This window comes from Cnephaeus nilssonii, assembly GCF_951640355.1.
Source record: "Cnephaeus nilssonii genome assembly, chromosome: 10".
Lineage (NCBI taxonomy): Eukaryota > Metazoa > Chordata > Mammalia > Chiroptera > Vespertilionidae > Cnephaeus > Cnephaeus nilssonii.
Window position 1 is genome coordinate 24028449 of NC_137081.1, and position 13297 is coordinate 24041745.

General features: G+C 44.9%; 1 protein-coding gene across 2 annotated transcripts in view; it reads right to left on the reverse strand.

Moving 5' to 3' along the window:
- Positions 1-12229, reverse strand: part of EPHA4 (EPH receptor A4) — a gene marked incomplete at its 3' end in the record, with an annotated part of 135227 nt that extends 122998 nt beyond the window's left edge. For both annotated transcript variants that reach the window (XM_079782106.1, XM_079782107.1), the window contains exons 1-3: positions 12097-12229; positions 8928-8995; positions 4167-4830 (exon numbers count right to left, since the gene is read on the reverse strand). In XM_079782106.1, the coding sequence (XP_079638232.1) occupies positions 4167-4830; positions 8928-8995; positions 12097-12187 (823 nt within the window). In that variant the 5' untranslated portion in view covers positions 12188-12229. The remainder of the gene's footprint in view (positions 1-4166; positions 4831-8927; positions 8996-12096) is intronic.
- Positions 12230-13297: the final 1068 nt, after the last annotated feature.

The following is a 13297-nucleotide window of genomic DNA, read 5'->3' on the forward strand; positions in this document are numbered from 1 at the left end:
GCAAAATTGTGTATTTCAGCAAGGCTTGATTTCTACCTGGCTGAATTTTGTCACAGTTGTGACCACTTCCTTGTCCTTAAGAGTGACTCTAAGAAAGTTTTCTTTTTATTGGTTTTATTTTTCTGTGTATTCTCTGAAAATATTGCTTATTAATATTTCACAAAGAGTAAATCTGTGACTTTCATTTTTCAGCTTTTCAATTAAGCAAAAAATAAGTTCATAAAGAATCCTTTCCTGTCTGCCTTCTGCTTAATATTTCTGAGGGAAGGAAAACAGCCCAGTGAAACATCTGGCAGATTTCCTCGCCGAGGGGAATGGCTGTGTGTGTTGTGGAAAAGGGGTGTCTGATGTGATTTTATTTCTTTTTCTGACCATGTGAGGTGGACGGGTGACTAGACTAACTCGAATATTTTCTCATCCTCTGCGCCCAATCACTAGGCAAGTTCAAGCCACTGCGCCCTTCTCCTGAAGAGGGCAGATGAGTGACTAACACTCTTTGTTGTCCTGCTGAGACTGAGCCAAATCATTTCAGAAAATGGTATTCAAGAGCACAATGAACTTGCGGCTGCTTCAGAGGGCAAGCCCACCATCACCCTGCCACTGGACACTTTTGAGGCAGCTCTTCACGTCTCCATTAGCATGTACCGCTTGGAAGTAAGAACTCTAAGAGGAAGTGTAGTTCTGTCCCCAGTCCCTTGAGGACTCCGGCGGCAGATGACCAGGGTTAGATTTAAACAACAGCACACCCCAGGCCCCCACCCGCCCGGCCCATTTTTGGCCAGGGATCCTTTGTCAAACATTTAAGATCTTAATCAATCTTCACTCTGACCTCTCAGACCCTGAGGAAGATGGATGAGGAAGTAGGTGACCTTTCACCTGGTCTTCTATTTGTGCTGCCACAATATACCCATTGGAAAGACAATTGGGGAGGAACCTGCTGCCAGAGTTCTGAAGCCTTGCCAATTCTCCATTATATTCCTTCTTAAGCTCTCTTCACACCTCCTCTTTCTGGTCCCACCCCCTAATCACTTTTCTCTCACTCAAAGGAAAGTTCTCTTTCCTTCAAGGAAAAACAATAACAACAAAACAACAACAACAACAAAACCTGACACTCTCCAAATATCATTTGCAATATGAAGTGTGAAAATGGACATTATTCTTTGTTAGGGCAAGGGCAATGCTTTCTCTTTTTAGCCTTGACTTCCAAGAGTGACTGGGAGATGAATACCTTTTTACTACTTCAGCTCAGCACCTTTAAAAGTCATCAGCTACGACTTGGGAAGAGCAGAAGGATTAACAAAAATGCTAGCATTTACATCAGTTTCATACTTTATGATCTACAAGGTGATTTTTACCAATCTAACAACATCATGTCCTCATGGCAAGTCAGGAAGATAGTATAATTATTATCAACCCATTTTATAGATAAACAAACCATACTAAAAATCATGCTCAAGGTCATACAGCTAAGTGACCAAATTGAGACACATTTCCTTGTCTTGATGTTCCTTCAGCTCCACTTGGATGTTTCTCTGATGTCAAGGATGGAGACAATCATTTTTATTACTCCTGAGACTTGGGCAGTCTTTAAAAAGTCTCACTCAAGTTTGGAATCTTAAGAATCCTTTGTCATTCAAGTTTTTCCTTTCTTCCTAAATTCATCAGAGATTCTAACTGGTAGAATCAAAAACAAAAAAAGCACAAAGTGCAAGGTTTTGTGCAAAAAAGTATCTTCTTAAAGAGTTAATCACTTTATTTCTTTAAACTTTTAAAAAAAATATATTTTTATTAATTTTAGAGAGGTAGGGAGAGGGAGAGATAGAAACATCAATGATGAGAGAGAATCATTGATCAGCTGCCTCTTGCATGCCCCCTACTGGGGATCAAACCTGCAACCCAGGCACGTGCCCTTGACTGGAATTGGAACCTGGGACCCTCCAGTCTGCAGGCCGATGTTCTATCCACTGAGCCAAACCAGCTAGGGCAAGTTAGTCACTTTATGATTAGCAAAGGAAATACATGGGGAGCAGGTGTGGAAATACCAAAGATTCTCAAAAATGGCTCAACCAATCTTCCCATTCCATTAAATATCTGATCCTGTGTTAAGAACAGTTTGCTCAGAAATGGACTAGACCTAAAACTTGGAGCCCCTCCCCTTCCATGAACTACATGATTAACTAGAGTCCCAAGATTATTTCCATAAAACAAACCACTAACATGTTCAATTGACTTTACATTCATTTCCCCCTCCATCTTTTTCTCTTTTCCTTCTAATTTGGGTTGTAAAACTGTCAAGGAGTTTCACAATGAAGCAACGGATGAGTTATTGGGCTCTGTGACAATTGAAAATCAATGACATTAATACAGAGAGATTCTAATGCCAGCCATGTGACCATTTGAGCAGGAAATGGAAGACAATATATATTTTAAATATATATAAAAATCTTGGCATGTGAAGATGTGCATATTCTGTCTTAGAAAAATAGAGAAAGCAGAAAAATTTACTCTAAAATGTGATGTGGTGTCATCACCCAGTTCATTTCACTATTCCTTCTATGATTATTATAATTCACATGCCAATAACAATGTACTCATACTTTCTAAAATTGGTATTAGAATATACTTCAAGGTTTCACTTTGGTACAGGTTATCTTATAGTTGCTAAGCCAACAGCAAACAAAATGGCAAAATATGCCTTTAAATTCCAACTTACAAATTTTCTAGTTTAAAAATTTACCTTTTCACGCTAGGTCAACAGAAATGGTAGTCAGCCTTTATTCTGCTTTATTTACAATGAAGTTAAAAGACATTCATTGTTAGCTACTCTGAAAAATAACTGCAAGCAAATCAAGAATGACACTTTAGAAATGTATAAACTATGAAATCATAACTCTATGACACCAAATTATCAAAACTGTAATTTTTCTAGGTTATTATAGTTGATTTCTAGTCCGTCGAGTGGATTGCCCCATACATAGTTAATCCCACCGTGTCATTAAGATGGTTGAAATGCCAGACAAATTGTTTGGCAGGCAGTTATTTCAGGCTCTTTAATCACCAAATCAGGTGAACCATGGGCAATCCAGTCTACAGCGCAACAATCCCCCCGAGAAAAGATTAATCTGATCTGTTGCCTAGATGGGACCAGAGTTACACTGTTTAGTACTAATCATAATAAGATTGGCAGCAGCAAACTATTGATAACCACTAAAAATAAATACCAAGCAAAAATAAAATCCTTGGATAACTGATTTTTTTAAAGCCTTAAGCTACACATGACATGAGCAATCCATATACAAATGAATTACTCTCATCCCTTACTCAGAAACAAGGCTTTTTAAAGAGAAATAAAAACTTTACAAAATCCTCAGTATTCTGACAGAAAAGGGGACATAAGGGAAGAAGGAATTGCATACACTGTATTTTAGGTGAGGAAAAAAAAACACACTTTAGTACTCTGCTGCATAGAAATTAACATGATAAAAACATCGAGATTTCTTCAAACACTCAATAACCAAATGGATCACAATTTAATATCGCCTCTGACCACAGATGAAATAAGAAGACTCTTGCTAGTTCCTTATCACCTCCTGGGGGAAAGAAAGGTCTTTCATCAAGATTAATTTCTCTTAGGGACCCTGTTGATGGATGCTCAGTGGAACAAATGCTCTTGAAACACTGTCACTCTAAAAGGCAGGGGACACTGGACATTGCCCACACAGCTTCAGAGATTTGCAACAACACAATTCATATTTCGCATGTAAATTGTTTATGTACATATACACACAACCAGATAGTTACCATTTTTACCAAGTCGGTACTATGGAGTGAACATCTGTCCAGCCTATTTAAAGAAGGATCAATCCATCTCATTTCTTCAGCTTGATCATTTACGTTTCCGAGGGCACATCAAGCCAGTTCAGATCTAAGTGCCCGATAGCAAATATGTTTGGCCTTCTGCTGATTATGGCAGCATCATTTACATTGTCAGGCTCAGAACCGGCCCAGCCTTGCCACCTGGAGCTACAGCCCTTACTCATTAGACCCCTCTGTCCCACCACATCCCACAGGGGCTACTAATTACTGGCTCTACTCCATTCAGTCGCATCTCTGATTTAATTATGTGCACTGAGCCCTAATGAAAAGTACAATATGGCTCGTCTTACCTTGGCATTCTCCATTCCGCTCTTCATGCCCAGCATTGCAGAGGCAGTTGCCAATGGGTACCAGCCATTCACCATCTGCCCCGCAGTACATTTTTGGCACATCCTTCTCCTCGGAGTTGTTGACACAGGAGCCGCGGACTTCCACCAGAGAAGACGTATCAGCCCCTGTGATGGTGTCTGGAAACTGGGCCAGATTGCGCACCGTGAGCGGACACTTCTTATAGAACACGCGGACGGACACCAGGGCGATGCAGGCGCCCACATCCTGAAACGCCAGGTAAAACCCCTTTTTGCTCAGTGGCCCTACATCTCGGACCTCAGTGTTCAGCTTCATGATCCGGTCGCCGATGTCCACTTGGGTGAAGCTCTCATCAGCGGCGATGGTGTCGATCTTGGCAAACTGGCTCTCTCGGATGAAACGCTCTTTGTCGCTGTCCGATTCATAGTAGTACAGGTTAAACGTCTCCTTGCAAGTCCCCATGACGCCCGGAAGACTATTGCAGTCCCTCAAGGTGAACTTGATCTCAATGTACACCCTCTGAGCCCCTTCTCGGGTGATCCAGTCAGTTCGGAGCCAGTTATTCTGGCTGGGTTCCATCACGTTGCACACTTGGTAGGTTCGGATGGGTGTATTTTTTTCATCCATAATACTCACTTCCTCCCACTGCAAAGATCCGAAGAAAACGGATCAATCACAACATTTCATCACACCGGGATCTGTCAACCCTATTTTACTCTCATACAACTTCAATTATTATTATTATTTTCCAGTAACAAAACTACTGAGCACCAGTCCTCACGGATAAAGCCGGTTATGGAGAAGATAAGGCAGTATTTTATTGCAGGAGTAGTTTTGCTTTTTTAAAATTGTTTCATTCCTCTGCTTTAATCCAGAGGCAATGGTGGATTTATTACTTAGGAGTTCTCAGCAGTTCCTTGTGGTGGTCTAACAACCTCAATTTCACCTATTACAACAGCTACAATTTTAAGTGGCAACAGTTCAAATTTACTCATAAATGAAAAACTAGTATGTGTATTGTTTCAACAACTGAACAGAGACCTGCAAATTAAGAGCAGGAAGAGGAAAGCTTGCCAAAGGAAGACAATTATCAGTTAATTAGTGGTGCTCCTGTCAGAACTTTGCTCTCTAATACCTAAAAAAATGTCAGTGGATTTTTTTTTTTTCTTTTCTTTTGGCACTGTCACTACTCTTTAAAGGGGGAAAGAAAATCTCACCATTCTGGTTTTGGTAATCCAGGGAAGATAGAGAGTAAACTTCCTGGTTGGATTTCTCAAGTACGCTGTCATTTGTAATGGTAGGACACTTTTCAAGTGCGTGCATTCAATTAAATGTTTCTATTGTTCTTATTTTTAAAACATGTGCACATAAGTAAACAAGAGCGCATACATACTTTGCTTCTAAATACTCTAAGGGTATTGAAAGCAAAATAGTAAGTAGTATTTGTGATTAAAAGCTCAAGAAATTTAAAAAGGATGGTAGAGTTGCAATCTACTTCCTAACAAAGATTCTCATAGTGGGACAGTCTGAATTCACTATGACTAAAGTGGTCATTTTACTCTCGCCGTACTTTAAAAAAATAATCCTAAAAGAAGCAAGATGGTTTTGGGGGTCCTACAAAGCTCTTCATTAATACCTGCAGTGGTACATTTATGTAGATCTGGTATAAGTCAGCTTAAATATCTAACACATGAATATAATTAAAAGAACAAATAGTTTAAGAAATGTATGTTGTATAATAGCTCCACTTAAACCTCCATCCAAAAAAAGGAGTACATAGAATCATACTGTATCTTTTAACGGGTTTCCCATCTGTGCATTGAAAAACTGTTAATGGATGGAAATGTTACTATGTGAAGGGCCATAATGCATAAAATTCTCTATCCCTTTCATCAACTACCATTATGAAAGTGGGAACTGGGAGGGATAAGTACCCTGTGGTGATTAAAATTTCTTTTTACCCACTAACTAATAAATCACCAGTAATTTACTTATTTGGGGAAATTCATGTAAATGCAAAAATAGATTCCCATCTTCAAAAACAAAACAAAAACCTACTCAGCATGTTTCTCATCTCAGAACAAAGAAAATATGGAAAAACACATTTATCAATGTAAATGAAAGTACATAGGGATAGCTCCACAAAATTCATACAGGATAATTCAGATGCAATGTGAATTCTCCAGCCTGAACTTGATTGTCTAAACACACTGATCAATTCACCATAACAATGACAAATCTCCCCTTAGTTTTGTATTTTACAATCAATGTCAGAAACTCAATATACTCCTTTAAATGAGCACCGCCAAGAAATTAGGTTTTGGCTCTAATGTTGCCATCAGGAGCCATCATTTTCCGTTATTTTCATGTTTAGTTTAGTTGTTCTGATGGAAAAACAAGAAAGTTGTTCCTGGCTGCATTGTCAAATAAGCTTTCTTTTTTAAAAAAAAAAAAATAACAACAGCAACAACAATAAATAAAGGTCATTATTGGACAAAACTGTAATCCAAAGTTTCCAGCAAAGATGTTTCAAAATAATCAAAAGACTCAAATATACTTTTCCCCCCTCAGCTGAAAAGAACTTTTGAAGCCAATCTATTCCTACTCAGTAGACTTCCAATTCATCCATCACTCTAAGACTGATAAAGTCCTCTTCAAATACAAAATCTAGAGATTAATTACACTTTATAATTTGGTACCTAATATATCTCAATGGCTACTACCTCGTATGTATTTTGGAAAGACTATTTCTCTTAAGCACAAGTAAAATTTCATTTCTAACCCCTCACAATAATACTTACAATGCTACACACATAATATTTAAGGAAAGGAAAAAACTATTTTCACTCAGCCCATAAAAGTCTGGGTTTATACAATAATCAGTATGCATAATATTATTTTTTCAAAAGACTTCAAGACAACCAAGAAAAGTTTTGTGTCTAGAAAAAGTGACCAGGTGCTTTTTCAGCAATTCGGGGAATGGGGGTGGGTGTGGAGTCTACATCATATTAAATTGCAGTAAAAGCTTTCCAGAAACTAGATAGACCATAGACTGTACAAAAAAAAAAAAAAAAAAAGTGTCACTCCTTGCTTTTAATAGGTCCATGTATATTTAGTGTTAACAAGTCAGACCCAAAGTCATACTTGATGCATTCTCTCTTCAAGCTTAAGAGCAACCAGTAAGAAAAATAAGGCTCATTAAAAATTTTCAATGCAAGTAGTGATACCTTCTATCCTCAATCGAGCAGACAGTTCTAATACATTCAACCTACAGAGCAATAGCTCTAGTGTAGCATGGGAAAGTCTTCCTGAATCAGTGACCTTTCCAGGGTATAGGATTAACAAGAGTCTGACTCTCACAAGATAAAGCTGTACCTTTCTTCGCATTCAAAGGATGAGGGCAATTGCCTGCAATCAGCGGTGAATACAGCCTGTCTACACTGCCGGAAGCCTGCCAATCATTCTCCCTCCCTTTAAAAAAATGGTTTTGAGGGCAGACTGGAATTTTTCAGCAGAGACCCAACTAACTACAGTCAAGTTCAGGCAGAAAAACGGGAAGGCAGGGCAATCTCCGTTTCATTTAAATGGATTATGAGAACTGCTTTAGAAAAAATCCTAAAATTCTCCATTTTCATGATTGTTTCTTATCTTATTTTTGAAACCCATCTTCTATAACAGTTTCTAGGCATCTTTATTTTCTTTTCATCTTTTATTGCTCATGCAGTGGTTGAAGCACCAGAGTGGGTGCTGGCATTACAATTTTTGCCTGGTAAAGACTCAATCTTCCTTTCATCTCTATTGTTTTTGATTATTTGACTTAGTCATAGATTATCAAGAATGTAGAAGTGGGCTGATATGCTTAATTTTTTAAAAACCTGAGAGTTATCTCAATTTGGCAGAAACCAGAGATACATATTGTACTGTTCCCCCCCCCCCAAATGAATTCATTTTGACCTGTTATTAAGGGGTAAGGTTGAGGTAAGAGAATGTGTCCATTGACCTACTTCTAGTCTCTTAATCTTCCAATGAAAGCAGTGATGGCAAATTCTAGAAGAAATGAGCAGTGCATTCTCTCTCATGCTTATAATGCAGCCTCCCCAGCACCCAAAATCCAAGACTCCAAATACTTAAACTTTTCACATTTAGCCCCAATGGTGCTCAAGCTTTGATGCTTGCTGCAGGTACTGTGCAGGGGGCACGAGTTCCTAAGGCTTTCAGTGTGCAAGAGGGCAGCAGCTGCCTTAAGGTGGTGCTGACAGCAAGGTAAGGAGCTCCTGCAGCTTGTGCACAGAACTGAACCTGTGACTGGGACAATGAGCAGGGTTTTCTCCCTAGTATCTTTACTTATTCATTTTCCTCACCTGGAAACAGAACAGTTGCTCTCACATGAACCCTGTCAGGACTTCATGGCCATCACAGTGACGTAGACATCAATTCTAATTAGATGCCCAGATTGCCTTTTTTGATGGTATGTTAGCTTTAAATAGGCATCTAAGTTGATGCCTCCACTGATCTCCTAATTTTGAAAACCCTTTCTGCCCTTTTGGTTTCTAGTTCTACCAGGACAGACCTATCCAAGGGGAGTATAGGATTTCTGCAACAAAGCGTAATTCACTTCATAGGCCATGGCGGAAATCTGACCCCCTCACCACAATCAACAAGAATCAAGCCATTAGGACTTTCAGAAAGTTGCTAATCACTCCTTTTTTACCCTTCGGAGCAGAGAGCCACTCGGAACTTACCCCTCCTTCCAGAGGGCTCGCTATCCACCCAAGTTCTCCCTGAACGGATCTGGAATCCAATAAGGTAACTACAAAAAAGAAAGAAAAATAGATTAATTTCCAATTGCAAAAGCCAATACTACAAAAACCATTTGCCTGAGCGTTTCCATATGTGCTGAGGGTGCGCATATCCAACTCTGATCAAACCTAAACTTGGTCTCACTTATGTAAATAATCATTACTCACTTGATCTTCTCCCCTCTTTAAATCTGCAAGTTCTTATTTATTTAACTTGCTGAGCATTTAAAATTCCATCCCAGGACTCAGTTGATTCATTTTCTAAAAAGGATGAATAGAGAATCTCAAGTACAATTCAAAAAATAAATATATCTATGTAGGGCAGTTGCACTCCAGAGCAAAACCTGCATTCATCTCTGTCTGGTGTCTACTGGAGTTATTTGTTTTTACAAGTTTCAGATGACCGCATAACTCATCATCATGGTGACAGAGCCACAAGTGAATTCTATCTGAGAGTCTCAGAGGGTCAGGAAAAGGCTCTCTCCCCCCGACCACTTCCCCACCACCACCACCACCAAATAAATCGGCCTTGGTAGTGGTATCCGCTGCTGCTTTTTTAAATATCAAAGTTTCAAAGGGGGGTGGGGGTGGGAGAGATGGCAGACGCGTAGAATTAGAATGCAAATGAACTGAATGATTCTCTTCCCCAGGTCTTTTAGAGGACAATCAGAGACTCCTCCTCCACCCAAGAGGAAGTCACTGGTTTGAATTTTAGGTATGCAGAAGAGTTAATGTGCTAGTGTTACACCTAAGCCTGTGCATCAAAGATTAGGAATCGGGAGCTCGGCTAGGAGCTGCTGAGCCCCGCCCAGGCTGGAGCAGGCCTAGGCACCTAGAAAGACATTGAAAAGGGCGCAGTCAATTCCTAACCTCTCTCTCCACGTTCTCTTTCCCACCGAGATCCGCAGGCCTGCGGGTCGAAAGGAACCACTCAAAGGAACCACGGGGTTATTAATTTGATCGGTGAGGCTGGCTCTTCAGGCTGGGGGAGGGGTGGGAAGAGGAAGCCTTTCCCTTTGCTCTTGCGCACCCCAACTCTCAATCTCACCCCCAGGCCTCTGTATTCTGACCATTTCCCCTCTCATTTCCCCACGAAGTCAAGGAGTTAAAATCTGCCTCTCTTTCTCCAGGTTTCCCCCCAAAAGCCTGCATTCCTGGGATCTGTTAATTATTTTAAAGTGTAGGGCCTTCCCTGGGTCTCTCCCGCCCAGAGTTGAGCCCCCACCACCGGCCTCATTCTCTCCTCTGGGTCCCTAGAGAAAAGCCCGCTACATCCATTTGGATTTATGTAAGGTGGATTAGGGACACAAAGGGAACAATAAGACCCAATTTACAAAAAAAGGGAGGGAGTAGAAAGGGAGGGTAAAAGGGAGAAAAGGAAACGTGATGGGAATAAAAAGCAACAAAATGAATTCATTTTTAAGGGGGAGGAGGGGTTCGAGAGGGAGGTGACTCCCCGCCCCCCCCCCCCTTTCTACATCAGCCTATCGCTCCATCAGCACCTTTTTGTGTCTAGGGCTCCCAAGTTTTGCTTCCAAAAGAAAAAGCAAGAAATGGGTAAAAAGAAATTCTCTGCCTCTGGTGCAGTGAGTCTTAGGGGACGTCCTAACAAGCGCGCCAAGTAGCCAGCGGGACCTGGGATCCAGCTTCGGAGAAGAGACTCGACCCTGGGGACCAAGGAGCCGCAGTGGCCGCGGTGGCACCTGGAGCCACGTCGGAAGGAGGGAGGAGGGAGGGAGTGTGAGAGAGCGCCCCTTTTCTCGCAAGCAGTGTCTGCCGGCAGGTGTGTGAATCTATCCAAGCCTTCGTCTGGCGAACTCTGGGTACCGGCTGCCCAGCCAAGGCTAAGTTGGGTTTTGGCTCCCTCCTTCGGAACAGGAAAAATGATAGATTGCACAGGGATGGAGGGACGGATCCGGAGAGATGGACGAATAAAGAGCTGGCTGGCTGGCTGGCTGGATGAATGGATGGATGGAATGGGGGAGGTAAGGGGTAGGGAGGGGTGAAAGAGTAGGCGAGACAGATGCAAGGCTAGATGAACGCATTCGCCGGAACACACGCGCGCACAATCAGGGCACTCGCGCACAGAAACACAATCCTCCGCCGACAGGCGGGCACCCACGCGCCACAAACACGCATTTGTCCTCGCGCGCGTGCACATTTGCACACACACGCACGCATACAGGCACACTCAACTCGCTTTTCTCTGAGATCGCCAGAAACTAAATGATCAACCCCCACCTCCCCGACACAGACACACACAATCCTTCTAGCATGCCCGAACAGACGCGTCGAACACTGAGCGCCGAGACGGGTCCAGTGGGTCCCCCGCACGTTCTCTCCAAACTAGCCCCGTGCACAGTTCTGGGGCAAAAAGCAAACACTCGAGTACGTTTAACTTGCCGGCGGGTTGCCCAGCTCTGCGGGGTGATCTGAGCAGCGTGGGCCCCTTAGCCCCGCGATCGCACCTCGGGGAGCGGAGCGCAGCGGGAGGAGAGGTGACGGACGCCGGATGCTAGAAATCAGGTCACAGGCAGCCGGCGAGCCGCACCGCCACTGCTGCGCGGAGGAGGCTCCGCAGCCGGTCCCGGGAAGCGCAGGGCTCGGGAAACTTTGCAGAAACCCCTGCTCGCCCGGCTTCCCTAGGAACCCGGGAGCACCAAGCCCTGACCCGGCTCCAGGCTCCAGGCTTCCGTTTCCCCATCGGCTGGGGCTGGGTGGGGGAGTGGTGGTAGTGAGGGGCGTGGGCCACAGAATTATCATTTTTAATCCTCGCCTTGGCTCCCGTGTAGCCCCTCGGGGCGCTTCGAACTGGCCTCGCGGATGCTGACAAACTTTGTCCTTTTGCTACAAACTTGGGCAGTCTCGCCGCAAGCTCGGGTCACCGCCCGGGTCAGGACACTCGACCGCCCCGTGCCTCTCCTCTTGGCGGACCCCCTCTCCCCCGCTCCTTTCTCTCGAGTCTGTGAGCACCGCTCACGCGGGGACCCCCGTCCCCCCTGCGCCGCCCCCCCGCCCCCAACACCCGCCGGCCTCACGCTCCCGAGGAAAAATTCACCCGCGGGTCGTCCCCTCTCTGTCCCCGACAGCAGAAGAGCCGCCCCACTCTTACCTTCGTTCGCGGGGTACACCCTGGAACCGGTGACAGCGTTGCAAATCCCAAAGAGAAACGAAAAGAGGACGAAATAGAAAATCCCAGCCATGGTTCGCCGGTGCCAACGCTGCTCCTACCGCTTCTATCCCAGTGGAATAAATGCTTAAGTTAGGAGTGCAGCGGGCTGAAGACATTGCCAAGGGGGTGGGCCCGGCCCGTGACGCCCACCCGCCAGTCCGGGGCCCGCGGCCAATCGTGGCGTAGCCCCGGCGGCCTGGCCCCGCCCCCACGGAGCCGAGCCCGCCTGGAGTGCCCGCCCCTCGGGGCTCCCGGGGCTTGAGGGGGCAAGATTTGCGTGGGTCCCCACCCCCACCGAGGGAGGCGACGGGGTCCCCAGACTTCACCTCTGGGATCCAGCCCCTGGGCCGGGGAGGGAGCTTAGAAAGTCTCTGAATTGGTTGGGGGGGGGGGCGGGGGGAGCCCTAGGGAAGGTTGGCAATCCCCTCTTCCCCCTAGGACGGTTTGAGGAGGCTAAGGTCCTTTTATTGTAATAAAATAAGTATAAAGTTGGCCTGCCTCTTTGCTGTTGCTCTTTCCTGCGGGTCGAAGCGTTTTGGTCCCGTGCGCCGGGGCTGGGGCTGCACACGCACTCCTGAGCCGGGCACAGCCTCCCTTTGCTACCCTGCCCTACTTCGTGTCTGTATTGCGCATCTCCTTATGAAATGCTCTTCGGAGGGGATTTTGTGGCTTGATTGATCCCATTCCCCAGACCCCCTAGATGCCTGGAGAGCGACCTAGTCGGTCCCCATCGTCTAGTGCAGCGCCTGGGCTCAGTCATTGTCTCCGCTCTGGAGCGGAACGAATGACTTTCTAGCGACGGAGAAGCCCCTTTGACGGAGAAGCCCCTTTGGCCCCCTCTCGGCGCTCACGCCTAGGGTCTCACCCCGGTCCTGACTCCCCACCGCGGCAAGGCGCTCCGGGATGGCCCTGCCGGCAGGCAGCCAACTGTGTGTTTCCCGGGGGGGAGTCCCTGGAACCCGACCTAGCAAGTCCCAGACGCAGGTCATCGAAGCGAAGGGCTTAGGTGGGAACGTGGTGGCCCACCGCCGACCGGACTTCGCAAACGGGAACTCGGAAGCTGCCCGGAGCGGCTGCGGCAACTCTGTGCTCCGCCCGACAGTTCTCCCCGCCCCAGGAGACGCTGGCGGGCAGCGGGACC